At 40.3% G+C, this 26,739-nt stretch overlaps 1 protein-coding gene across 1 annotated transcript in view; it reads right to left on the bottom strand.

Annotated features, from left to right (window-relative positions):
* Window positions 1–26,333, bottom strand: part of FHIP2A (FHF complex subunit HOOK interacting protein 2A) — a 34,019-nt gene extending 7,686 nt beyond the window's left edge. Inside the window, exons 1-15 of the mRNA XM_084210672.1 lie at window positions 26,091–26,333; window positions 18,203–18,281; window positions 16,143–16,312; window positions 13,850–13,954; window positions 13,363–13,485; window positions 10,877–10,915; window positions 8,822–9,115; window positions 7,783–7,979; window positions 6,505–6,619; window positions 6,323–6,399; window positions 6,027–6,219; window positions 4,631–4,800; window positions 3,662–3,805; window positions 1,889–1,979; window positions 30–173 (exon numbers count right to left, since the gene is read on the bottom strand). Of these exons, the coding sequence (XP_084066798.1) occupies window positions 30–173; window positions 1,889–1,979; window positions 3,662–3,805; window positions 4,631–4,800; window positions 6,027–6,219; window positions 6,323–6,399; window positions 6,505–6,619; window positions 7,783–7,979; window positions 8,822–9,115; window positions 10,877–10,915; window positions 13,363–13,485; window positions 13,850–13,954; window positions 16,143–16,312; window positions 18,203–18,281; window positions 26,091–26,135 (1,986 nt within the window). The 5' untranslated portion in view covers window positions 26,136–26,333. The remainder of the gene's footprint in view (window positions 1–29; window positions 174–1,888; window positions 1,980–3,661; window positions 3,806–4,630; window positions 4,801–6,026; window positions 6,220–6,322; window positions 6,400–6,504; window positions 6,620–7,782; window positions 7,980–8,821; window positions 9,116–10,876; window positions 10,916–13,362; window positions 13,486–13,849; window positions 13,955–16,142; window positions 16,313–18,202; window positions 18,282–26,090) is intronic.
* Between the last annotated feature and the right edge of the window lie 406 nt (window positions 26,334–26,739).

Genomic DNA, 26,739 nt, shown 5'->3' with positions numbered 1-26,739 from the left:
AATGGAATTCTTAACTTGTTTTTTCTTACCTGATCAAGAATCCTCCCCATTCTTTCAAACAGAACTTTCAAGAAGTGTCCTTCAAAAAATGACGCTTCTAAATTGCACTTTTCCAAAGACCTGGGAGATCCAGGCCACTCCCACCGTAAGCAAATGACACAATAATCCCGGAACTACAAAAAAGTAGTGAGGAAAACAGGCGTCAATCTCCATGGAAACTGTTTCATTTCCTTTGATAGCCCATACACCTTAAAATGGTAATCTGTAGCTAAATTATAAATCTAAACTCAAAAAGATCAGTCATTCTAAAGTAAATGCTATCAGTAAAACCACTATCATCAGGCACCTCATTTTTCTGGGAATATTCCTGCTACTAGGATAGTTTGAGAAGCAGTGAGTGGAGAACAGAGCTCCTAAAAAGCAGCTGGGGCCAAAACACAAAGCAACACCAACAATACACAACCTAATCAGGGTTCTTTTGAAGCAGGAATTGCATTCTCAACCATCTTCTTGAGAGTAGATTTCCACAGTTCTAGTGCATTATGTGTAGCTGATCTTGCTATCCAAACCATTCTGCTCCCTAATTCCCAGGACAGGAAAGGCACGTGTACATGCAGAACATACAAACTAAAATTATTTCAGGGCTTCCTCTTCCCTCTCTTTGTTTCCTAACACCGCTGGCAGTCTTTTTCTACCTTGCCCCATATTTGCTTTGTGCTGCCTGATGCCTCACTTGCAAGGAATTACACCTTGAAAGGAGCACAAGTTGAAGCAGAGAAAATAAAAAACATAGGAAGAAATGGAAGCAAAAGAATCAGAAAACAGACTCCAAAATTCTGCAGTGATTGTAGCTTACCTACTACTGCAGGCTTCCAGGAATAGCAATAAGGAAGCAGAACAGCTATTTGGATGTAATAACAGCAACAGGCAGGGCTGCTCTTAGGGGGGAAATATTTTAACAGTAGCCATATCATCGTCAGGAAGTGACAGAAACCAATTCTGCTCACTGATAACTCCCAGTACACTCTTTTTCCCAAGACATGAATGAAAGACGAAGATGATAAGTGGTTTCTGGCATCCAAGAATACAACATAGGGGAATTTTACATCAACCTTTGTTTCCTTATTCTCTACTTTCTATTCCCTTTCTTTTCAGGAGAGACTACAGATGAAGCAATATAAATACAGAAATCCAACGTCCCATCTTTAGCAGCTGATAACGTAATTCCAAGGTTATGGAATTTCTGAATTACCTACTAAATATAGCTTTCAGTTATTCTGTTCCTTTGCATAAATTTTTCTATTCTAGAAGATTCACAGGGTTTCACTAAGAAAGCTGCAAACAAACAGTGACTGTCCTCTGACCAAGGAAACTATGTTTGTAAAAGCAAAACTTGCATTTATTTCTAAACAGTAAATCATAAAGCTTTCCCTGCCTACCTCACCTCCCAACTTCAAACCTGAATGCCTTAGGCTGTGCATTCCCTGAGATGAGCCTTTATTTGCAAAGTCCCAGATTGCATAACTCCTATGCAGCATTTTAATTTCTCTTTAGTTCTTTCAAACAGCTTGGCAGGCAATTCTCCAAGAGAATGCAGATAAATGCAGAAGCAAATTAAGAATCTATCTGCAGTTCAGGTTTTCTCTCACTGTATTTGTTATATGAATATTAATGCATTTAATGTCATCCATTATTCCCACTAGTGCAATACAAGGTGAATTCATCATCAAAAGATCTCCAAAGGTAAGTTTTCATTAAAAATGAAAATTGAATTTTCCCATCTTCCATTACCAAAAGATGCATTTAATAGGACTATTTACAGAACCATTTCTATATTCTCACCAGCATTTCAAACTCTCAAGGCCTAAGGAAGAGTTCACTGACTTACTTGTCTGTGGGCATCTCTGAGGTAAGTATCATAACCTGTACCCTCCACATGGTATGATGACTTTGCTTCATCAGGTACAAGACAGAGAAAACTGAAGAGAAAAAAAGTACATTAATGACTATATTCCACAGAGCACCAGATCAATACTTTCTCATCATCTGTAGCAGTGTACACACAATGCTGAACTGTCTGGCCAATTAACCCACAGACTCTACCAGAACTTTATGTGAAGAACAGAGAACACAGAATCTATTTAAGCCTACCTATTCCAACTACTACAGGTAATAACAAGGTATATACTTGAGAAGTTTTGTATCTGGCACTAGAGGTAAAGTCATCAGTGGAAGCATTTTCTGCGAATCAGCAGACAGAATGGAGATTAAAGGGAATATTCATAAATAGTCAAGTATTTGCTAAAGGTCAGACTCCATCTTACTAGAGCTAAAACAAAATATACTTGGGAATAAATGAGCCAAAAGAGAAGATGAATTAGAGATAAAATTCTTCTTAACCTACTTCATAGGTAGTTTCATTTACCAGTTTGTTGTGGCAAAAAAATAAACATCTAAGACACACCAGGAGTATCTGCATATAAATGTCCCTGTTACAACTATAATTGCCTTTGTCAGGTGTGTAGTCAAATACTCTGTCCTTATTACTTCACCAACATCTGACGTAAAATGCATCAGGAAATTCTGAATAATATTAGTAACTTAAAAAAAAATAAATTAAACCCATTGAAATTTCTGGACAGCAAAATAAAACCCAGTCTTTGGACCCCTGATTCCAAATTTCAGCCTTCATTATACCCCAAGAACTACTGGACACTCCTGTAGAATTTATACACAGAAATATGTAGTAGCTGACTTTTCATGTGGAGTTCATCTTATCTCAAAAAATACAAATTTGCAGGACACTGGAAATCAGAAAACATTTCTATTCCCTGATGCAGGTTACACGAGGTGAATTTAGCAGAGTGCTCTTTGTGTCTTGCTCCAAACCATGTCCACCATAAACTATAAATAGAGATACTGGGGGAAAGAGGGCAAGAAGTGATGATGTCACTGTGTCCTGGCTGTCCCTGGGCTGTTTGCTTCCTCTGGCTAACACCTTTGATTATTTCTGGGCAGGCAGATAGGTCAGCACTGACACACCAGTGCTGCTCTGCTACCAAGTATTGACAGAGCAAACAGCCCTCATCCTAATATTAGTTCCTAAGAGAATTACCGTCACTAAGTTGCTTAGAGCAGAGCTTGTCCTCCTTGTGATATCCAATTTGCAGTGAGTCTGACAGGCACTGAGGTATGTCACAGGTGACACAGGTGCTCCCTGACTTTCAGGGAACAGAAGGTTATCTCTAGCATGGCAATTATTTCCTTTTATGTATGTGTTTATGGAACTTTGAAGTTCTAAGGAAGTTTGAGGGACTTTTTTCCCCTGAAAAGTTTCCCAGACTTGTCCAGGAAGGTTAAGTCCTGTAACAGCATTTTAAGTACAGCAAATATTTCTGCAAAAAGCAACTTTTATAATTGTGAATTCTGAGTATTCAGCCATTAGCTGCAAAGTTCTTCTATTTTTCTCATTTATGTTGAATTAATGCAAGCTCTAATCTTTCAGAAGTAGCTTTCTGATAAATGCCACAATTGCCTTCTGTGGAGTAATCTTCCCAGCTGGCACAGAATAACATCCATTACAGAGTACACATTTAATATGCACAGTGTGTGCAGACACCCACACATTCAGACATTTCCTCAAATCTTTGTTTCAACTCACCTATTTACAATTTTATGAACTTCAGTCTTCCCATCATTTTTTGGATGTTCTGGACTGACAGGTGGAGAAGCACTGAGCCACTCCTGAGCTGACAATGTGTTATCTGGAGACAGATCAGTAAATAATGGATCTTCCTCCAGATCTCTGAAATTACATTAGACAAAAACATAATCATCCACAAAATGTTATGGAAGGCAGGAAAATCTCTGGGTCACAAGGCAGGCTGTTTTTCTTCTCTGAACAATGAGGATGTTTTCCAGAACATAACAATATCCACAATGTATTACATAATTAATATGCAGAAAGACCAACCTTTGCAATTACCCAACAATGTGAAGAACAGACGAGTCATTTTTGACTTGGACAAAATTACTGCATCAAGTCACTTAAAACTTCTTAGCCATATTTGTCAGATGAGAGAGTTCTATTCCAGGACATATTTAAATCATTATAGATGACTAAAATAGTTTGTGTGGCCAGTCCTTACCTCTCCTTTACTAAAACATTGAGTTATAAGAGTTACCTAGCATATACGTTTTATGTAGTGCCTCACTCATTTATTTATTTTATGTAGTGCCTCAGAAATGTTCTTCCATCAAAAATCACTAGGAACATAAATGTAAGCAAAACACTGAAGTTATTGACTGCAAGAATATTCTCACTGATTGCAATAAAATATGCATAGATTTAAGCTTGGTAGATGCATAAATAAATTGAGACATGAAGACCTCTGAGTGTCTATTGTTGTGCAATGAGGCTTGTGGTAATTTTAGATTTTCTAAAAGAGTTTCCATAAGTTGCTGATGTCGAAATTTCTGCACCACTTTACGGATATGGATTAATACATAGAGCACTCAAGTGCTCTCCAGGCTCACTTTTCTTTCAATTACTGGAAAAAACCCTGTTTTGTTCTAAAAATAAGGATCCAAGTTACTTGTTGTGAAAACTTCTCTTAACAATGAAACTTACACTGCTCCAGCAATCTGTCCATTCTCTACCACATCTTTATCTTCTTGACAGGGAGGCTTGTATTCCATGTAGTTTCTTTCTTCCAAATTTCTCAGAACCAAATTATAAAGAATGTGCTCATTGGGTTTTTGCAAAAGGTGCTCAAACATTCGTAAAGTCATTATGCTGATCTGCAACAGAAAGAGTAAAAACTCAATAAACTGATGCACTGCTGCCCTGGGCTTTTTGCCTTTTATCTGCTTTGTCCATCCTAGAACATTGCAATTACTTATTGATATTATGGAAGGTAACAAAATAATTAGAAAAAATAGGAAATTATGATGCTACATGTGGTATGAACACGGATGAAGAGTTCACATAGATTTGAAATTCACTATGGGAATACTTTTTTTTTTTTTCTGTTAAAATGCCTGTTCTGAAATCTGTCAAAATAACAATACAAAGAACATACAGAGAACCCAGAATTTAGCTTTCTGTTCTACAGTTAGGTCCATGCTGGAAGATGATTATCATTGTGCAAATGAGACCCACAACAGGACTTAAAAGTTACTAATAAATACCCAGAAAAAAAGAAAGTAACACTGGGGTGATTATGACTAGATCTATAGGCTAAGATTTTTACATGGAGATGTTATGTAGGCTTCTAAAGGAACACTGGCTTTATGCAATACAAAGACAATTTTTCAGGACTGCTTGAGAGTGCTTAGCTTTGAAAAGATAACTGATTTACAGAGATAACTCATTCTGACAGAGTGAGCAGGTAGGCATACTGAATAAATGGATATAAGAAAGCACAGATTTTTATTTCAGGCAAGCCTGGTTTTTATTTGAAAAAGATAAGGGCTGAGGTTGTTTCATGGAAAAAATGAAGCAAGTAGCTTCTGAGGAGGGATTTTACTGAAGTAAATTGTTTTAATGATGCTTAGTGTATGTAAAGAGCCTAAAGTTATCACATCATCTTTTAATTGGCATTGCATATATCCTCCAAGCACATTTAGTTTTTATCTGTATCTTATATGATAATAAGACAGAACTGACACAACATGGAAAATAACAGCAACAAATTAAAATGCAATTACAAAAACTCAGTTCACTATATCTTACAGACAAGCAGGTCTAACTGGATATGCATAGTGGGCGTGCATAGTGGGCATGCAAATTCCCAAAAAAATCTTTAGCAAAAAAAGGAAATATTAAGGAAATATTGCTAGGTGAGAAAACAGATTGACGTCTTCATTTTCTAAAGGGAATTTTTAGGGCCAGGAGCCAGAATTCTCTTTCTCGGGAAAAGATGTTACTGGACACAAACATGAGAAGTCCTCACAACGGTGTCTTTACAGACTCTCCAGACTCCAGAACTGGCCAGCAGACATTCCTGTGTCAGATCAGCCCTCACCTCATCAGAAATGTGATCACAGTGCTCGATCAGCCTGTGCCGCAGTGGATGCCTGTTGATGTCTGTCAGGGTTTCTGGCTCTCTCTGCTCTCCAAGGATGAAGTACACCAGTTCCTGCAGCAGCACATCCGAAGTCACCTGACGAACAATGCGGTGCAATAGTGCAGTTGACATGAGGATTCCAATCTCTGAACTGAATGAAACATTTCCATATCAGATACAGAGTGGATTTCCACTCCCCAAAAATCAGCTTGATTCAGACTCTGTTCTGTTGTGTCTTGTAGGATGCTACTCACGTTTGCATCAGCTGAGGTTCCATAACATCAATGAAAAATCGTTCCCGCACAGCTTTTGCCATAGCAACAGCAGTCGTCTGAAACAAAAGTACAAAATGGTGCGTCTCAAACTCAGAAGCGAGGAAACAACTGGAACTACTGATTTGCTGAATATATTTGTATCATCTGAACACATTTCAAACCTTTTGTGCTTCTTTGATGAGTTGATCACAGTAGTCAAACCAAGAAAGAAATGAAATCAATGCTCTTTTCCCTGGAAAAGCAGATGCATCTTCTTTGTGGCTGTAGGAATCCAAACTAGAGCACACAGAGGAAAAATATTTATTTAGACTACAAGTAGTTGAAGAGTCTTGGACTCTATTCTTATTGAACCTAACAGAATAATTAATGACCTACTTGTAATGAAGGGAACATTAAAATGCTTTTCTGCTGATCTCTATGGATCTGGCAGTGCCATCACAACACAGATATTCAGTGCATGCTGAAGGAAAAAGTGTTTCTGGAGTCAGAAGGGAAAACTGATCACCAAGTCTGTTCTCCCAGAATACACAGACTACAGAAAATGAATCAGTAACTCCTGTAGTCACAGAACCATAAAATGAAGGCAATTGTTCTTCTCTACTCTGTAAGTGACCTCAGGCAAGTCAACCAAAACCACACAGTGTATACCTGAACTAGAGTGTATCTTTCAGAAAGAAACATCTATCTCAATTTAAGGGCTGTAAGGAGTAACAAATACACAACTTTCTTTGGTAAAAAACTACACTGTTTATTTATCTCGCAATTTAAAGGTGTGAGTTTTCCCCTCTAATTTCAAACTCCAACCACAAGAAATTTTGATACGCATTTTGTAAATACCTTCTTTCATCTCAGTACTAACAGATCCGGAGCAAATCATAATCATGAAGGCAGAGTGGGGAAGATAAATGTTTTAAGAATCTAAATTACAAGCAGTCAGGATAACAGGCATGTATCTTTTGCTTCATGCTAATTACTTATGAAGCAACTCTTTCCTTCTTCTTTTTTCTGCAAAAGTTTTTCAACAACAGCCTGTTAACAAATAGACCCTTCCTGCCCCTCAGAGCAGCTCACAATGCTCACTGTGTACAGCGAGAAGTTTATGCTTCCTAAATCCTGGATATCTGCATGAGAATATTAATCCACACATGATACTACAGTGACATCACTAGAAACTGCTGATGTAATCCAGTGGAAAAACTTGCCCCCTGAGGAATTTCTGACAGGGACTGTCAGGCAGGCCTGGCCCCATGTCAGAAATCACAGGCACACAGGACACCTAAAGTGCACCACTGTGCTACAGCTCTATCTCAGCTCTGCCCTTGAGGCTTCAGCCTGTGTGTGTGGGGGAGTATTTTATACACATTATCCACCTATCAAATTAGTTTCAGGGAAGGGTGTAAAGTCACTTTGAGTATTAAATACAAAAATAAAATTCTTACCCCCAGTTAATTGCCTCCACTGTTTCAATGTCTAAGGGATCCAGTGACTGAGGCAAGGCTTTGTAGAGGGTGGCCAGCCTGTCTGTCAACAATTCACATAAACAAGTGCTTTGAGTCAGGCACTTGGCAGCTGCTGGTTCTGGCAAACTCACCAAAAGCATGAGACCTTCACAGGCCTTCACTGCTATCCGGCCATCCTGGCAGAAGGGCATGGAAGAATTAATCAGAGGGTGAATGAAGGCAACTGGAAATCAAGAAGCAAACACCTTCCAAATAGAACCTCTCCATTCCCCCACAGCGACTGAATACATTTATTTTTGTTGCCTTCTCAGTCATTAACTCTAATGAATTTGGATGCTACAAAATAAAGATTCTCACCTGATTTTGTGAGAAATACAAGAATGCCAGCTGCAACCTTTCAGCTGACAGAACTAGAGCTGTAGGTCAAGATACCAAATCCTGTAAACTACTCATGTAACAATAACGAGGTACAGTGGTAGACTTGGTTTTCTGCTCTTGCCTCTGCTGCAGCAATTACTGGCTTACCTAAACCTCTTCTAAATTTTCTGAAAGAATCTAAGTCTGAATTTGATGATTGAGCTGGGTAAGACCTACAACAGGCTTTTTTAAAAGAAAACCCACTCCTAGAGATAGCTCAGCGCCATCACAAAGAGAGTGCATTTGGTTAATTGAAAGTAGTTTAAAAAACATTCTCTTGTGATATATTTAACCTTCTGATTATCCTATGTAGTTTTTTTGTGAAACATACAGCACCCTATACAAGTTTCTTAAAAAACCCACTTATATTACCATCAACAAGCTTAGTAATTATTTACTAAAACAGTATTTTTACTTTAATCTGAATTTACAAAGAAAATTGCCAATTTACAAAAAGTGCCTGCAAAAACTCTCACTTTTTATAGGTAAAATACAGCGTGTTTATTCACTCCTTCTGCCCACTTCACACAGCATCCAACTATTTCATTTTATCACACAGAGTGGAAAAAACCCCCAAAATCAAATAAAAAAACCAACTCACAGGACTTTTAGTGAGGTTTAGTAAAGAATTCACTAAATTATAGTCTTGATTTGGACCAGCAGTGGAGGACTCAGGCGATGATGTGACATTGAGTTCATCCAGACTGAAAGAGAGCTCCTCTGCCTGTTGTGGGAGCTCATCCTCCTTCTCCATGTGCTCGGCTCCGGCAGCACCGGGCGTCTCCTCAGGCTGGCCAGGCTGCCCCGTGTCTGTTGTCACGGACTCTTGGTCTTTGATCATGTCCTCTGTGATTACACTTGCTGATCCTTCGAGAGCCATTGCTTTTAACTTATTCTGCAAAGCATTTTTTGGAATTACACAGCTGAAATTACTGTTCATCCCGAGGCAGGAGTTTACTAAAAGCAATTTTTTTTAACATGAACATTTGAAGTAGTCAAGGCTGGATACAGTAACCATGTAAAATGTACAAGGCTGCGGGAGCGTGGGTGTTTTATAAACCTAGGACGCTTTTAAATCTGCTGAAATTTCTCTTAAGCCCTATACATTTTGCTTCAAGGCTGAATATGCCATTTACAACAGGATGGCAGCTTTTTCTTTCCCTACTGAAGGCACATATTCACTCGATTTGCCCACAATTTGATAGAGGTTTTTAATTTATCTTATGGGTGGCACCTTTAGAACTGAGCACTTTTTATAAAACATTCCTTTCTGTGTCAAGGCCTCACATTCATCTAATGCCTGAAACACTATTTCCAGTTGGAATCACTCAAGTAAAATAATTGTAAATTTCTTGAGATTTTACCTTCAACAGGAAAGGGAAAGAAACACCTTTTCTGACAGCAGAGTACTCTCAAATTGTGTCTCTCAAGAAGAAAAAATTGAGTAGATTGAATGGACAAAGGTATTAGAAGTTAGCATTGGGCACTGGATACTCTAAGAGGTCACAGAGAACCTTCCTGGAAGCTCCAAACCATCTCTGCTTTGCCTGACAAAAGGCAACCCATCTGTCTTCCCATAAATCTGTCTCCAGCACATAAAAGGACATTTAAATTTGTGCTGTGTGATACCATGAAGAAACTCACAGAAAGGCAAGAGTTCAGTGTTCTTCTGGCATAAGTGCAGGTGAGGAATACTTTATTGGAATCATAAATTAGAATGCAGCACAAGACATTTCTTTCAAGTGAGAACTGCAGTGAGATTATAAATCCAAATGGTTCCCTTCTCTATGATAACACCAACATTATTACAAATATATCTCAAGCATTAATAATTTAAAAGACTAACCATTTGGGGTTAATGGATTTTAGTACAGACAAACCAGCAGGGACTGAGTACATGACAGTGAGGCAGCAAACTGGAGAGCTGCTGTGAACACTTGCTCGAGGGCCATGCATTCATAGTGGGGAATTTGCACTGGGCATTGTGATGCACTCACAGAACCAATTCCCTGGAGAAGCAAACCCATGGAAAAAGCAGCAGACTGCATGCTATAAAATAAGGATGCTCTTTGAACACAGTAGAAAAATTACTGCTTCAGTATGTTTTGGTTTTTTTGGTCAGTGTGAAAAGTGTAAGGCTGGCAGAGCAAGAAAAAGGTGTCTGAACCAAGTCTGCTATCACCAGACCTTCTGCAGTCCTTCAGTATCAATATCCTCATCAATACCCAGAAATATCTGAATCACAACAGTGACCCTTGCACATAAAGGTTGGAACAGCATCTCAATCCTGGACTCAACACTGTTGCTGGCACCACTCAAGCTGCAGGCAGAGTTGTTAAAGGGAAAAGCTTTTTTTTTTTTCAAAAACTGGACAATATTCTGTAAAATACTTATTTCATCTTACAGTGGCTTTTTACTTCATGTTTGGATTCTTCTGCCATTTCAAAGGCCACTGTTTAATTAGTTAAAGCAGTGATGAGAGAATTAACATATATACATATATGACTGCCCCTACAAATGTGTCCATAGCTCATTACTCTTACGTTGGCAGGTGACACAAAGCAATTTGTACACTGAATAACACACAGGCAGAATCTTTGTGTGTATTTAAGCCTCCTATTGTTTAATCATGCAATTCTGCAGCTCAGCTGCTCACCTGCCTCCTGCAAAGGTGCAAAACAGGATCCTGAATGACCTAATAGAAAAGGTTACATAAAACACATATTCAATGCTTTCTAAACAAAGTACTCATGAATTCAGCATTAACGAAGAGCAGATAATATAAAACCACACTTTTGTATTTTTGGGATCTGTAAAGATTAGTTTTAAAATCTGTGGTAGATGATGCCATGTTTAAATTCTGATAGATTTAAAAAGATTTCTATGAAAACATAAAGTGATATCACAGCTGATGAGAATCTCTATTTAATTTGTGGTGATAATTCAAAGTACTGAAAGTAGAAGTGAATAGTAAAACTGTTGTTCTTTTTATAAAATGAAGGTACAACTCTTTAGCTCCTATATTAGAACTTTTTCAAGGTCTCAATAACAGAAATTGAAGCACAGAGTGTTAAGTGTCCCTTTGCCAGAAACAATCAGCTGCAATGAGTATCTCACCTAAGATGGGATGAGATGAGGCAAGTTTACCCTAAAAAATATCTGAGGTAGAGGTGATAAATAAACATTACAATGTATATTCTTTCTCTCTGCACAAGAACTAGGAAAACTTAGTTTAAAAAAAAGGAATACATTAATACCAAAATAAAATTAGTATAGGGATCCTAAAGTTTTAAAAAAGTAGAATGAAGTTCTTCAGGTTCTTATTTCCACAACAGACATAACTTGCCCAAGTGATAGTAATGCCATGTAGGCTTATTGGTTAAGCAATATAGGTGAAAGATTTCACCTATATTGATTAACCAATAATATATTTATTGATATAAATTTAAAATATAAACTACTTGGCATGGAATCATATAAAGGAAGTGAGTTTGAACTCACTCAAGTTCTATATGTTTATAAAATCCTGTAGAAACTGATTGGAAGCAGTCAAAGAAGGAAGCAAAACTAACAGATACAAACACTCTCGGGGGAGATCCATCTGCATTTCATCTTATAAGTGTTGGAGACTGGAAGTAGAAATGCCACACAGAATTCTGTAAATTTACCCTTTCATGCATTTGAAAGTGATCAAGTCACAACAGCACCTCTAAGAGGCTGAATGTGAACAACCAGAATATTCTCTTCTAATGAAACACAATTCTGCACCCCACATAACTGATCTGGAAACAACCATCACAAGTTGTGAAGACAAATACTTTAGGCTACAACACCTAGAATAATACTGTGAAGTAACAGGAGCTACAAGAAATGTTTGCCAGCTTGCTTGAACTCCACGACCAGCATTTTGTGAAACTAGAGACCCCTTTGAAACTCGGAATCATCTCTTTCTCCATGTCTGTTTTTTAAATATTGGAATCTTGCTATTTTGGGGCAGAACACTTATAAATTGGGCAAAACACTTGTGGTTCTTATGACTGGGGTTCTCAGGTTTGATTGCAAGGGCACTATTTAAGAGGCTTAAACCATTCAACTTACACAAATAACACTAAAAGTAATCTTGGTTTAGAATTCTACCATACTTTGCATGTAATATATGCAGTAGTTTGCTTCTGAGTGCTTCTAATGTTTAAACATTAACTTTCCAATCCTCATACCATTTCTGCTGCTTGTACAATAAGCAGCAGGAACAATGACATACAGTGGCAATCAGGATAATACTTAATTGAGGTAAAAATAAACTCAAGATGGATTCTTTACTACTGACATGCAAATGATAATCACATACTTAATGGAAAATAACATCTTTTTGCAGTTTAGCAGTCTTTGCTGTCACAGATCTTGTTTGTGGAAAGCTTGTAAAATAGTCCTGAAGGAATATTTTTCAGCTAAGTATCATGTACTTAATAGAGACTGTGTCACCATAAGAAACAGCAAAGTGCAAGCAAAAGGCATTTCTAAATGGACTTTTATAAACCAATTTTTTTTTATGCTTCTTCTAAATAGGAACTGAAAGTCAGTCTAGAAGTTGTTTATCCTCCCACTCTGATTTCATAATGCCACATGTTAAAGAGGCAGTAAAGACACAGGCTGTCTTGCAGATAGAAGATGGTGTTGTGTTGTAGATTGTGAGCTGGCACTGCAGCTCCAACATATGTGCCACTACCAAATAAGGGCCCAATCCTGCAGAACACTCAGCAACTTGTAAGGTTTCCGTGCCCCCTGCAATCTGTGCCTCGGTCTTCACTGGGATGACAAAACAACTCAGGAAGGCCAAGGTCTCCCTCACACAGTGTTTTACACTGCAATTCATATCCCTACTCTAAAAGCACTTTCATTGCAAAGGAAAAGGACCTTGGGCAGGTGTATTTGTGAGCCTTGAAGGAAATTCTTGTGAAAATCAGATGTATAAAGTCTCTAGGAGAAAAAAAAATTCCAAACAACAAGACTTCTAGTATCACAGGATAAAAAATAACAGATGGAATGAAAACTAAGCTATGAATGTGACACCATCAGTTCTCCACTAGATTTTGTGTATGACACAGTAAATACACGTGTAAAATTTTGAATTGATTTACTCACCTCAAGGAAGAAATTGACCAGGTATGGATCCTGCTTCAGCTTTGCACATACTATACAGAGAAACTGAATTTCTTCATTTTCTGTCGGTGTTGCCAGAACCTCACCACACAGCCTGATTAATTTCTGTCACATAAAGTGAAAAATTAAGACAGGAAGTTATTGCTTTCTCTAGGAAGAACATACTGAATTATTTTTCTATATACACACTACAATTATGTATGAGTATTGACTGGAACATTTGCTCTGTATTTAGACTGCTACGAACAAGTTTTCTTTATTATTTATGACTTGCATTGCAGTGGCAGTCCAAGACTCCAATCATCAGCACATTATAAAAAACAAACTGATATGGCACCCAAGCAATTTCCTTACTTCACTTGACAACAGAAGAATTAAAGATAACATTAGCTACAGCAGAATTTGTCATGCAAATGACAAAAGAAATTTGTCATGCAAAAATACAGTTTACTTAAAATCTGAACAGCACCTGCACTGGCCTATGCACATTTATGTGAGGAAGAAGAGGTTGCCGAATTCTTCCAAGAAGTTTTGTATAAAAAGCCAGAACTTGCTGTTTCATTCCTGGAGGACACTGAAACAAAAACAGATGAACAACAAAAAAATAGAATAAATGTGGAGAAAAATACAGATGTAAATTTTTCACTCAGAAAGGCTAATTAAACAGCAATAATTTAACTAAAAGTATTTTTTACAGTAATCATCAGTTAACATATTACTTTTATCAATATTAACAGAGATCAATAAAAAATGTTTCATCTCATTACTGTTTTCTCTTTCAAATTATTCATACTTTCAGTTAATTGCTCTAGGGCAAACTTCTACTAATCTTTCCAGAAAATATTCCGTATCATTACGGTGATAAGGGGAAATTAACTCAGAATTAATTTTCTACAGGTCAGATGTCTTTTAAGGTACTGTGCCATGAAATCCAGCAATTCAATGAGTCAGTACATACAAATGCAGAATGATAAACTATAAGATTCTTAATACCTACAGAAGTTTTCTTAAAGTCATGAGCAATTAACCTTAGCCAACTAAAGTGTTTATAAATGCACAGATGGTCCAGGACAAGAGAAAGCTGCCGCTTTCCCTGAGCAGAATATAAATCACAAATATCTGTGGAATATGCAGACCCTTGTTCTACTGTCCCTAATGCACCACACCACATGAAAGGACTTTCCTATCTCCAAGAGATCTGATGGTCTGTGGGCCTTTATGTACCTTTGCTCCTAGCTAAATTCCTCCAAACTAATTAGCTAATAACTGATTTATTAGTTAATAACTAATTTATTTGCACTTTAATAAATGCTGTTAATTTTATCCCCACATAATTTCCCTCATTTGCATGTCCAAATGCAGCTGAGGTGGCAACAGCCTAACCTGGCTCTCCTTTCTAAGTAATTATCTCTAGATTTTTAATCCCTAATCATTGCTGAGTTGTGTCAAGCAATTCTTTGAAGAGAATGGCAAGACACATACCATCAGGGCACATCCACAGTAATGCAGTAAGTCTAACTGACTGCTGTGAAAGGGAACTATTCATTTTGCACCAGATCTCTGCAACATCTTGCTAGCACTGAACTGTGTGTTTACTTCAGATGTATCAACTCACAAGTGGCAAAGTGTAAAGACAGGCTGTACAAGAATTGCCTGTACAGACATATTTGTATGAGTACAGAATGACTTCTCTCAACTCTTAGAAACACACTACTAATTACCCACTTCACATATGTCACCATTTCATCTTGGTTTCTTGACAACATTTAGAGATTACTGAGTGAGCTGTGCTTCTGAGCAAGTATCTTTAATACAGCAGTGTTGTGGTTTTAAGCCCAGCTGGAGCAGGTATTTTAGCCTGACTGTAGGACAGCTGGTACAGTAACAGGTACTGCAGATCTCTGGCTCTTCCAGAGCCAGGAACATCTCAGGCTCAGACAGCCACAGTCCTGTGTTGCCTGTTTATGTAAAATCAATTAAAAACTCATGACAGTGTGTAGAAGACTGACTGAGAAGGAAACCCTGGAGAGCTCCATTTATCCTTGGAACAGGATAAACCATGCCTCCCTAACTGAGTCTGCACTGTGATACAAAATGTTCTACCCCAAGGGCTGCCAAGCTAGCAAAAATTCACCCCATGATCCACCCAAACCCCATACATTTCAGCTCAGAAGTCTGCCAAGACAGACAGCAACGAGGATGGACCAAGACCATGAAGGTAACTTAATGTGTGCCACAAAACAGACGTGAAGAACCACACAATACTGCCAAGGTATGAAAAATGTCTGGGGATCAACTCAAATTAATGTTTTCTGATATCAAAGTCTTTCTGAGCAATAGCTCAACACATTCAGAGAAGTTAATAAAAAATTTGTATTTAACACAGCACTTTTCGCCCAAGAATCCCCCAATATTTAACAAAGGACAGAGAGGGATAATACTGTCTTGTAGCAGCCAGAAAAACTCTAGACTGAAGAAAGAATGTTTCTCCTACTTCTAGTTTCACCATCAGCATTATCAGAGTGGTGAGTCTCACCACTGCCAGGAACTCAGGGGCTGTCTCACCCTGATCACATCTGTAAAAGGCTGTTATTTGTAATATGCTGGTAATGTGGTAATATATGTTGATATATTTGTAATATAAGCAAGCAGCTCTTTGCTAGAGTTCAGTGTCCCACACTACCACCTACTGTAGAACTTCAGTCTCTATCACAACTAGGAGCTCACACCAGAGATAATCTGTTCTGCTGAGAGATACATACATCAGCTTTTCCTAGTGTGTAGAGTGTCTCCAAAATCTTGTGATGTAGCAAATATTCCATGCATGGTCCTGTTTCACCTGATTCCCTCTCATTTTCTTCTTGAACTAGAATATCCAACATTTGTTCCAGGTGAGAGGGAATGTTCGTATCAGTCACAGGAGCTTTGTCATCTAAACAAAAGAAATAGGCAATTAAGAAGGATTCAAAAATTGCCCCCATCCTTATGTCCAGTTCCAAATTTAAGACTTATAAACATGACATCCATTTAAAGAATTTTATATAGAGTGCAAGTTTTTAACATGTCTTAAAGAAAGCTTTCAGAACTGTATCTGAACATGTACACTGGAATATGAATTGGGCCGGTATCTGACCTCGCAATGGGGAAATGGTGAAGTGCCAAAATTCAAAATATGCAGTAATTACACAGTCAAAAAAGAAACATTTCTACTGCCAGAGAGCAAGCCAAGGGAGAGAAAGGTACAACTCTCAATCTTCTCTTTAGGATTCACTAGGTCTTTATAACTTCCTCTTTGACCTTTGATACAGTATTCTCAAATCTGGTCTCTAACATCAGCCTAATTTGCAGCTAATCAGTTCCTCTATAAACTAGATAACTAAATAAATGGCTTTTCTGTTGATAACAACAAAGAAAATTCAAACTCTGTGCTGTTTATTCTCCAAAAGCTTTTAAATTCTCTTCTGTACTTTCTGCACTAAAATAGAATTCTGTCAAACTTTATGGAGGGAAGGGTAAGATGTTGATTTTATCATATTAAAGTCATGAAACTTCAGTGGATTTATGCCACTGGAAGTAGGAGCTGGCATTCACATATTGCAAAACAAATCCACACATGAAGATTTTCTTCTTTAATTTTTTTCAGCTGAATTCTACATGAAAAACTATCCTAGGGAAATGGTTACTACTGTTTATGCAATAATCTAAAAATAACTTGTCACTTGAATGCAACTGGCAACGAGATCACACAGGGAAACTGCCATGTCAGAATGATTTTGGTCTCTGCCACAAGCTCCAGTTAGCCCGGAGTGTTTTGCTTGAATTTCCTACACATAATTCTGCTCCTACTGCAGAGGACAGAAATATATCCACTGAGTGGAAACTTCTTTTCAAAACACTTCTGAAACTCTGGGAGAGAGGTCAGCTTTTATTCTGCACCACGTCACTGCAGGTGTCAGTTTTCCCTGCCACCCGTCATTTCCACCTTTGGAAACATCACATAGTGTTCCAAAAGAGGAGTATTTGGAACCAAGGGTCACGTTGCAGTTTTACGAGTAAATATTGATATAAACAAGATCATCAGACACAAACACAGACTCAACAGCTCTTCCAGTAGAAGGTCAGAACTAATAGGCTTGAGGAAAGCATGGCAACATTCATTTTTAAAACATAACTGTTTCATAACTAGGTCCAAAGTTAAAAATTTACATGCTGCATAATTGTTGGGGGAAAAAACCAAACCAGGGAAGAGTTTTAAAAAAAGCAACTACAGCCATATTTCATCATAATACATAAAGAAGAGCAGTATTAAACCTTACATCTGAGTAACATTTAATAAAACTTTTTATCTTTGCTATCAAAATACTTTACACTGAGACAAGACACTAAAGCAAAAATAACTAATACTGAGCACACAAAATCCATCTGTGTCTGGTAAAATCTATGACCACAAAATTACTTTTGTTAAAATCTTGTGAAGAAAAAGAAAATCCCTGATGCAAAGCAATAAAAATGTTAACAGCAGGGACTGCATTTCTGCAGCTGTCTGTTTAGATTAAACAGAGTATGTGAAGGCAGAAACTGGGTCAGATGTAAAAAGGTGCAGTTCCCTACATGGTACTCAAGAAACAAGACTTCAACCATTTTTCATGTTTCATGCCTAATTTTACAGATGGAAGTACACTAGTTTTACTTACTAGTTATTGTTGGTATTTTGATTAAAGACATGATTCATATTAGTATTTCTTGATCTTTACTTTTTAAAAACACTGAAATTGTGAATTCTAGTTTTCACAATAAAACCCAGAGTGCTTTCTTCTTTTACCTGAGGTCTCTATGTAGTAATGGGTGATTGCTTTCCAGTGATAAACAAAATCTTCTTGTAATGGAAGGGAAGGTGCAAGCTATGGGGAAAAAAAACAACAAAAACCAGTTAGAAATGGAATGAACATACTTGCTCAGAGATTAAATTCAGTTTTATCTTATACTTGGAAGTAAAGTGCTGTAGATACTACTACAATTGTTACTCTCTGCTCTTTTACCTTTAACAAGGACTACATTCATTATTCATGGCTGAGCCCCATGCCACACTGCCTGCTTGTAAACATCAGTAATAATCTCTGTGATGTCTCTATCACCAGACAACCTATTTGAAGCCACAAAAGCAATTGCTCCTACAGCAAAGCAACACTAGAAATGTATGCTTGTATTGTTTAGACCACAATTATGTCTTGTAGGAAAAAATCATGTTATTTTACATCTGCTCTTGATGTCTTCTTCCTTTTCTGTACACTCTGTTCTCTCCTCTCCGTCTGCTCCCTTAAAAATACCAATTAGTTGCCCTATCCAGTTTTTACCATGCCTTTTTTCCTGTTAGCCACAACTTCTTTTAAAAGACCTTTGTTCAGTTTTTAGGTTGGGTTTGTTTGTTTGGGGTTTTTTTGGTTTGGTTTTTTTTTTTAGGCCCATACCCAGAGCTTGCTGACTTGGGGTTTTTTTTAAAACAAATATGTTTCTTATTTTATTTCTGCAAGAAAAGGAAGTTCCTTCTTTCCTGGAGGAGTTTGGGATGGCTGGCTGGGCGTGAGCAGCATCCAGGAATAACAACGTGCAAGAAGGAAGCGCAGCCCCCCAGGCAGTCACCACCAGCACTGCTCCTTCCCCACTGAGTCACAGGTGGCCTGTGGCCCATTACACCACAGGCAGCCTGTGAAAAAAGGACCACAATCATTTCCCCACTCTGCTCTCCAAAGTGAGAGCTGAGACAAGCACTGAATTTGTGCCCCTGCATGTTTTGAGCTGGTAAAATCAGGAATCCTATAGGGAAAACCCCAACCATTCAACAGGTTACATGAGGGTCTGTTGTTATTGAGGCCTCAACCTACTTGCTTGAGGCTTTTTTTTTCCTCAAGTCATTCTTTTACAGGCCATCCTGAAATAGGGGATTATCACTTGACAGGATGGCAGTGAGGGAAGGGTAAGGAGCTGAACCATCCTGACAGAATATGGAGTCCAGTCCTTCACAGAATCTCAGAGAGACTGAAGTTGGAAGGGACCTCTGGAGACCATCCAGTCCAGCCCCCCTGCTACAGCACAGTCACCTAGAGCTGGCTGCTCAGGAGCATGTCCAGATGGCTTTTGAATACATCAAAGGATGGAGACTCCACAGCCTCTCCAGGAACCTGTGCCAGGGGTCAGTTAACCTCACAGAGGAAGGTTAACTGAAGGAAGTTTTCTCCCCAGGAGCAGCAGACACCACATTTGAGACTAATAACTCTGAACTCCTCTCGTGTCCCCACAGGGTCTAAAATGTGCTGTGCTGTCTCAGTTCTTGGGCAAACAAGGGCTCGGGGTTCATATATAGTCTAGTACAGTATAGGCTCATATGGTCTTTACTAGCTAGTGTTGGTTTCTTTGAAAAAGCCCTGGATGTTTCTCACATCAGTCTTTTCTTTGCCTTGAATTTAATGACACTTAAATTTATCATGGCAAAGTTGTAAAGCCAGTATATGACAGATATGCCATGCCAAGGTAAGTGCAATGCTAACTGCTAATGGCCCTTTGCACACAGGACTTTGGAATGCAAGACTCTGGAAAAAGAGTGGTGCTTGGCAACTATCTCTGCCTCCATCCCGGGTGGAAATGTGCCCTTGGAAATGGCAACCAGGAAATCAAACTGACAGTGCTTATCCTCTCCCTGACAGGCTGTGCACTCACTGAGTTCCACAGCTGGGCACTCAGAGCAGCGCATTAGCACAACAGCTACCACCAAGCATCTGAACACCCCACACTGCACAAAACCCGTTTATTTGACTGTGACATTTACTAGGTTATTGAAATTCAGAAGAATAACCAAACAAACTGAAGACTGAGCATATGATATTGTGCATCATGCTCTGTATGTCACACTAGCTGCACCAGATGTGTATTTCAAGCGATGTAATGATCATTTCTGGAAAAAAAAAGCTGTATCAAAACCTCAACGCCAGCTGATGAATAACCCAGGGACAACTTTTGAGGAATACAGGCCTCCCAGACCACTCTATTTCCAAAGTAACACATGATAGATAACATTAAAGATTTATCCTTGGCTGATGTGATTTTCCTCTCCACTTCTTCTCGTCTCATCTGCCTCAAGATGAATTTAGTGCCTCTGAGCAGTGCCAGGAAAAGGATTTCACTTCTCAGCACTTTCAATAATTTATCCACCATGGGAGAGAACTGTGGATATAGACATTCTCCCTCCCAACAAATGCCTCTAGGGACTCTTCTCAGAGGTGAAAAAATAATTCAGACACAGGTCCTGCCCTTTCAAATTAAAACACCCAGTGATTTCAGAGTCTTCCCTGATCAGGACTGCAAGCCAGACATAGCAAAGATAATATTAGCATGTGTGTGCACCTGGGCAGGGCAGCCTATTGGGAACACACCATCAGCATTGCCACCAACTGGAGATGTAACCCCGACAAAATTATTTTGAGGTAGGGGTTTACTGATCAAAAAACCTATCAAAAACCCCCAAGAAAACAAGCAAACAAACAAACATAAATAAAGAAAAAAAAACAAAAAACAACCAAGCAATCCTCTTCACTTAGTTATTCAGACTCGAAAGCAAGGTCAAGACCAAGACCAAGATATCAGCTCATATGTATACAAAGCCAAGCACTGGAAAGCATTAGGAACCTGTAACACTTGGCTGACATGTTTTAACCCTACTAGGACAGGTAGTACTAGTATGAGATTATAGTTCCTATTTTAGGATGAATTATTAGCTATCAGCTGAGATTGAATACATGTTACAGCTGCCAGCCTGAAAACCACTCTATTGTGTTAGTACTTGTATGGAGATTCTGAAACAAACCACAATTCCTTGTGAAGGCCATTAATTCCTGCTACTTGTCTAATCTGAAGGAGTTACTTTAAAAATGCAGCTATTTCTCCCCATTACATCAGCTGCCTAGGGCATGGTGACACCAAGGATGTGGGTTTGATCCCTGTATGGGCCATTCATTTAAGAAGGACTTGATGGTCCCTGTGGGTCCCTTCCAACACAGAATATTCTGTGACTCTGTAATTAATCCTGATGTAATTAGATATGATCTTAGTGATTCCTAATCTCAGATGTTCTCCTTTGCTGGGAAAAAAAAACCCAAACCTTGATCTTCAAGCCTGCAGTGTAGGTGCTGGTAAACAAAATAGTAAAATTCACTGAACACCACTGAACTGCAGCCCACAGGAGCAGGCATTGGTCAGCAAGATCTCCCATCTGGTGCCCAGCTCCAGCAGTTGGCCTTCCTGGGAGTGAGCTGAACCTAACACACGCTGCCTTATCCTTCTGGTGACAATATGTAACAAATAATTAAAGCCCATTCTTTCAGGAAAAGTGCTGTTCTCAGGAGAGCTACAGATCATTGACCAGATCTACAGTGACATGACAAAACCTGTCCAAAACACAACTCCACATTGTTTTCCAAAGCATATAGAATTTGTGTTTAGGTAGGAAAAAAATAACATAAAGAGCAAAGAAACTTATATATGTATGCAGTATTTAACAGCAAATCTTTCGTGCATGTAAAAACCATTGTCACATTTTTCATGTACGTTTTTTCAGAAGTGCAATTCAATACTGGGAAGGATGGAAACATCAGAAGCTGGTGATATGCCTCAATATCTTTAGGGCATATTCACAAAGGAAAGAGAACACTGTATAAAAAAATAACAGGTATTGTCTGGCCAGATGCCAAAGTAAAAAAAAAAGAGAGCAGAAACTGGGTCAAAGAGAAAGGAAGGGGAAGTGCACACACACTGCCCTGACTAACACAGTCACTTGATGTTTTTCTTCAGTCTTACTACTGTACCAGTGTGAATGGTCTGAGACAACATGTGAAAAAGGAACAATGCTTCAAGGTTTACTTGATCTTCAGTTGATGAATGCACAGAGTTTATAAGGGCCACTGCTCTCACATATAAAATTAAGACTGCACATGCTTACAAGTCACGCATTAAATTTTGTCATCTGATGTGTTAATAGCAGCACAACATTAAAACAACAAGTAATGTAAAGTCATTACATCAAATAAAGTGGGTTCAAGAGGAATAAATTCTGTTCTAATGAGTTATGAAGGTCATGATTTTGGAGGACTGCCTGTACCAAGTGACTTGGTTTCTTTCAAAGCTGAGTTTTGCTTCAAAATATAAACAGAAGCTATTTGAAAGTACTGTAATGTACCAGTGTCAGAGACACAGTGGAATAAAAGGCTGGTAGAGAGGGGGTCTTGAGAATCTGCAGCAGGCACCAAAATCTTCATTCATTCAATTATGCGGTACAAATATTCCTGTTTGACAGCAAATCGCAAAATTCAAGCCAACAAAAATTATATTTTTCCTGCAAGGTACACAGCTCAAAAACATCCCTTTAAACTGACTATTGAGGTGAAACATCCAAAAGCCCAAATCAAACACAAACAAAAGTCCTCTGAACACTGAGTGGCCACTTCACAGACAAGCTATTTTGTTTAGAGAAACAAATTTGAGACCAAAATAAGTCTAACTTGCTGCTTTGTTATTGTATACTACATTTTGTTGTTGCTGACAATGTAGTGCTCACGGATAGCCCTTTGGGATGAAGGGATATCAGAAATGCATAGCAAAGAGAAAACATCTTGAGGACAAGCCATATATAAACTGTCACAGATTTAATAATATGAGCCCCATGAAGCAACAGCATTTCTATTCTGCCCTGAAGTAACAGAACAAAGACAGCAGTCCTATCTACCATTCTCACTAACACATTCAACACATCCAACTCAATTTAAGGATACTCTGCTGGCAGGGTAACACAGTGGTGCTTGTTCATCTGGATGCTGCAGAGAAATCCAAAAAGCAAAAAGTATCTAAAATATTGGCAGGATTGACATTAGATAAGAGGTGGCAAAAAACTAGAATTCAATGGTAATGAAAATCAGGAATGTGGTTTCCAACACTTGGGAAATTTAGTCAGAAAAGACTGAAAGTTTTGAGTTATTCAAAGAGAATCATAGGATCATAGGCAGGTTTGGGTTGGAAGAGACCTCAAAAGACCACCTAGCTCCAACCCTACTGCCATGGGCAGGACATTTTCTACTAGGCCATGTTGTTTTAAGCCCCATCTAGGCTTGAACATCACCACCTCTCTGGGAAAAAACCTTGGTAAGAAAACACCTTAGTAAAAAGCAACTGGTCCCTTATGCTTGCCTCAAGCACAGTCCTGTCACAAGGGCAGTCAGTCCAAGAGTGATACACTGACAAGTAAAAGGCAAATACTGCCATGTCTATCAGACTGTCAACCTTTGGAGCTCCTGTCAGAGTTCAGAGGTATGGCACACTGAGGGTAAGATAACGATTATCTAAGAGCACAGGAACCCTTAATGTTTAAATGCACTCTCTGAAGTCTGCAGGCCTGTGGGCCCTGAGGCAGGGCAGGAGCATTACAGAAGTGATGTGCAGGAGAAAGGTCTAGGTAGCCTTTCTGCCCCGTCCTTTCTGATCTAAGGAAGTCCTACCTGTGAAAGCTAAACCCAGGCTCTTCAAGTGTATTTAAGTGTCAGCTCAGCTGAAAACGGTACAGTTGCAACTCTACCTACTCTGGGGTAGACGCTCAAAACTTTTGAGAACTGATACCTTAATTACTAGTTCTGTTGCTGATATTCAGGGTTAAGAATCCAGTTGAGGCTGCCCACATTACACTTGCTCCCTAGCAAAAACAGCGAGCAAAAATGATGTTCCAAATTCTCTTGGTTCTGAAAACAGGCAGCATCAAAGTGGACTGAGCTAATACTTAGTATTTACAACAGTTGTCACTCCCCCATACCAAAGCTAAGCAGACCCCACCTTATTAATACAGGGAGAATGAAACAACTTAAAGCCACATACAGCCACCAAACTGGTTAAAAATTTGTATTTCTCAGGTCTGTCTTTGTATCAGTGGGTCAAACTTATAAAGAAACATTGTTAGTATCCTCCTGCTTTTGCAACTCCATGTTTCATTCTTAGTATTTGTCACAATCCTGTAAATGCAATAGTGCAGTATTTATCAGGAGATCCACCAGGGTGGCGGTAGCAGGATGAGGCAATTCTAAAAGGGACACCAGAGTTGAGCAAGGACAAACAGCATGTTGTTAGACAGTACTCACTTGCAAAATGATGGTGTCAATATTTTTCTGTATTTTCGTTTAGGTTTTTTAAATCAAAAAAGAGTGCCTAGTCCCTACTATATCTACTCTTCTGTTCCATTCAGATCATTTGTTTTTTCTGGTTTTTACTGGATCTCAACAAAATGCAGTTCTTTTTGTTTATTTTTTGCACACATCAATAATGTAAACACTCTCCTAATAATTATATCTATTAGATCTCTTGAATTGGTAGGCCTGAAAGAATACCTTCTCCACCACTCCTGCACCTCTCAGTCATCCACTCTTATTTCTGTTATTCAAAATGTGGCACAGCTCACCACAACAAACTTTCTTTAGTCAGGCAGGCACTAATTTCTGTTTCCTCTCCAATGAAAGCACTGTCTATTGGAGGCATTCATGTGGTCTGAACGTTTTCAAGTAAAACATTTCATCATTATTTAAAATATTTCCTTCCAAATGCCACTACACCATTAAAAAAGCAAACTAGGAACCTGCAATTAATGAATACATGCTTGACTTTTAAACCTGAATACTCCTGCAGAACTACAGGCTCATACAAAGACAGGCATATGCTCAAGTGCAGCACTGAAGCATATGTTAATGTACAAAGGCTGCCCCTCAGATGAGGCAGGATTTGGCATGCAGGCTCTTATTTCAATTATTTGGATTTGGCCTGCAGGCTCTTTTCTCAACCATTTGAACATTTTTTTCTTCAACACTTTCCACCTTCACTTCAGTATTTCCCTCACCTCTTCACACTCAAGTCGTGTGGGTGTGCTGGCTTACTGGGAGAGGCGCTGAAAGGCAGGGAATTATTACCAAGACCCCACCTCAGTGAAAAGCAAAAATAAATGGTGTGGCCGGGCAGTGCCGAACGCGGCCTTCAGCAATGGCAGCTCGCGAACAGGCCCCGTTTCCCCTGCCCAGACCCCGTCAGGGAAACCTCGCTGCTCGCGTCCCCCGGCAAACCTGACCCCCACGCACAATTACAAAATAAACCAAGGATGGAAAGCGTCGCTTTGAAACTGTCAACATCCCGCAAAAGCACCGGTGACGGCGACTATTGTCTGCTGGTCACGACGAGATGGAAATGCCGGGGAGTTTCCTGATTCCTCTCCTTCATTGTCTGTCTCGCTGAAAGAGCCGGGCAACGGCCGGGTGAGGGCCGGGCCAGGGCTGCCCTCAGGCCCGGCGCGGGGCACCGCGGCCGGCAGTGCCCGGCGGTGACAGCCGAGGCTGTGCCCGGGCTGCGGCCGCTCCCTCCTCCCCCGGCACCCCCGGCTCTCCAGGGCCGCGCTGGGGCGATTCGTTCCCTTCCCGGGCTCCCTCCGGGGCCCGCCCGGGCAGCTCGGCCTCCGCCTGCCCGGCCCGCGGCAGGGCTGAGCCGGGAGCGGATGTCGCCCTGTGGGGCCCCGCCGGCAGCGGCGCCGGGGAACAGCGGGGGAGCGGCGCCGGGCCCCGTCCGAGCCCCCGGCCCGCGTTCGGCGCTAGGCCCGGATCGCATCCCCGGCGTGGCGTGGCCGGGCCCGCCGGCGGCCTTACCGCCTCCACGGCGTGCTGCAGGATGGAGGTGAACTTGGAGAACATCCTGTCCCGCGACTGCAGCAGCCGCTGCCGGGAGGACCTCGAGAGCTCCTCGATCCGCCGCCGCCGCCGCTCCAGGGTGAGGGCTGCATGCGGGGGCCTGGCCGCGGGGATCGGGCGGGCGGGCGCCGGCGCTGCCTCTCGCTCCCCGGCGGACACCGTGGCACTGACTCCGCCGACTGCGCGGCGGCGGCTGCCGAGGCTCCGGCTGTCCTGCAGGGGCCGCCACCCCCGCACGCCGCTCGGCCCGGCTCTACCCGCCCCGCTCCTCTCCGCCCCGCTCCGCTCGGCCCGACTCGGCCCGGGGCGCTGCCAGCCGGGAGCGCCGCGTTCCGGCCCGGCCGGGCCGCTTGTGCCGGCCCCGGGCTGCGGGCGGCGCGGGACGCGGGCAGTGCGCGACAGTGCCGGGCTGCGAGCGGGCCGCTGCTGGGCCCCGAGCCAGAGCCGCTTCTGCGGGCAGCTCCGGGCAGGGAATTGAATCACAGTCACAGAATCACTTGGATTGGAAAGACCTCTGAGATCATCGAGTCCAACCTTTGACCTTACACCACCATGTCAACCAGACCATGACATGAGTGCCATGACTGGATTTTCCTTAAACATCTCC

Source organism: Fringilla coelebs, assembly GCF_963513975.1.
Source record: "Fringilla coelebs genome assembly, chromosome: 8".
Lineage (NCBI taxonomy): Eukaryota > Metazoa > Chordata > Aves > Passeriformes > Fringillidae > Fringilla > Fringilla coelebs.
This window is presented reverse-complemented; position numbering and strand designations above follow the sequence as displayed.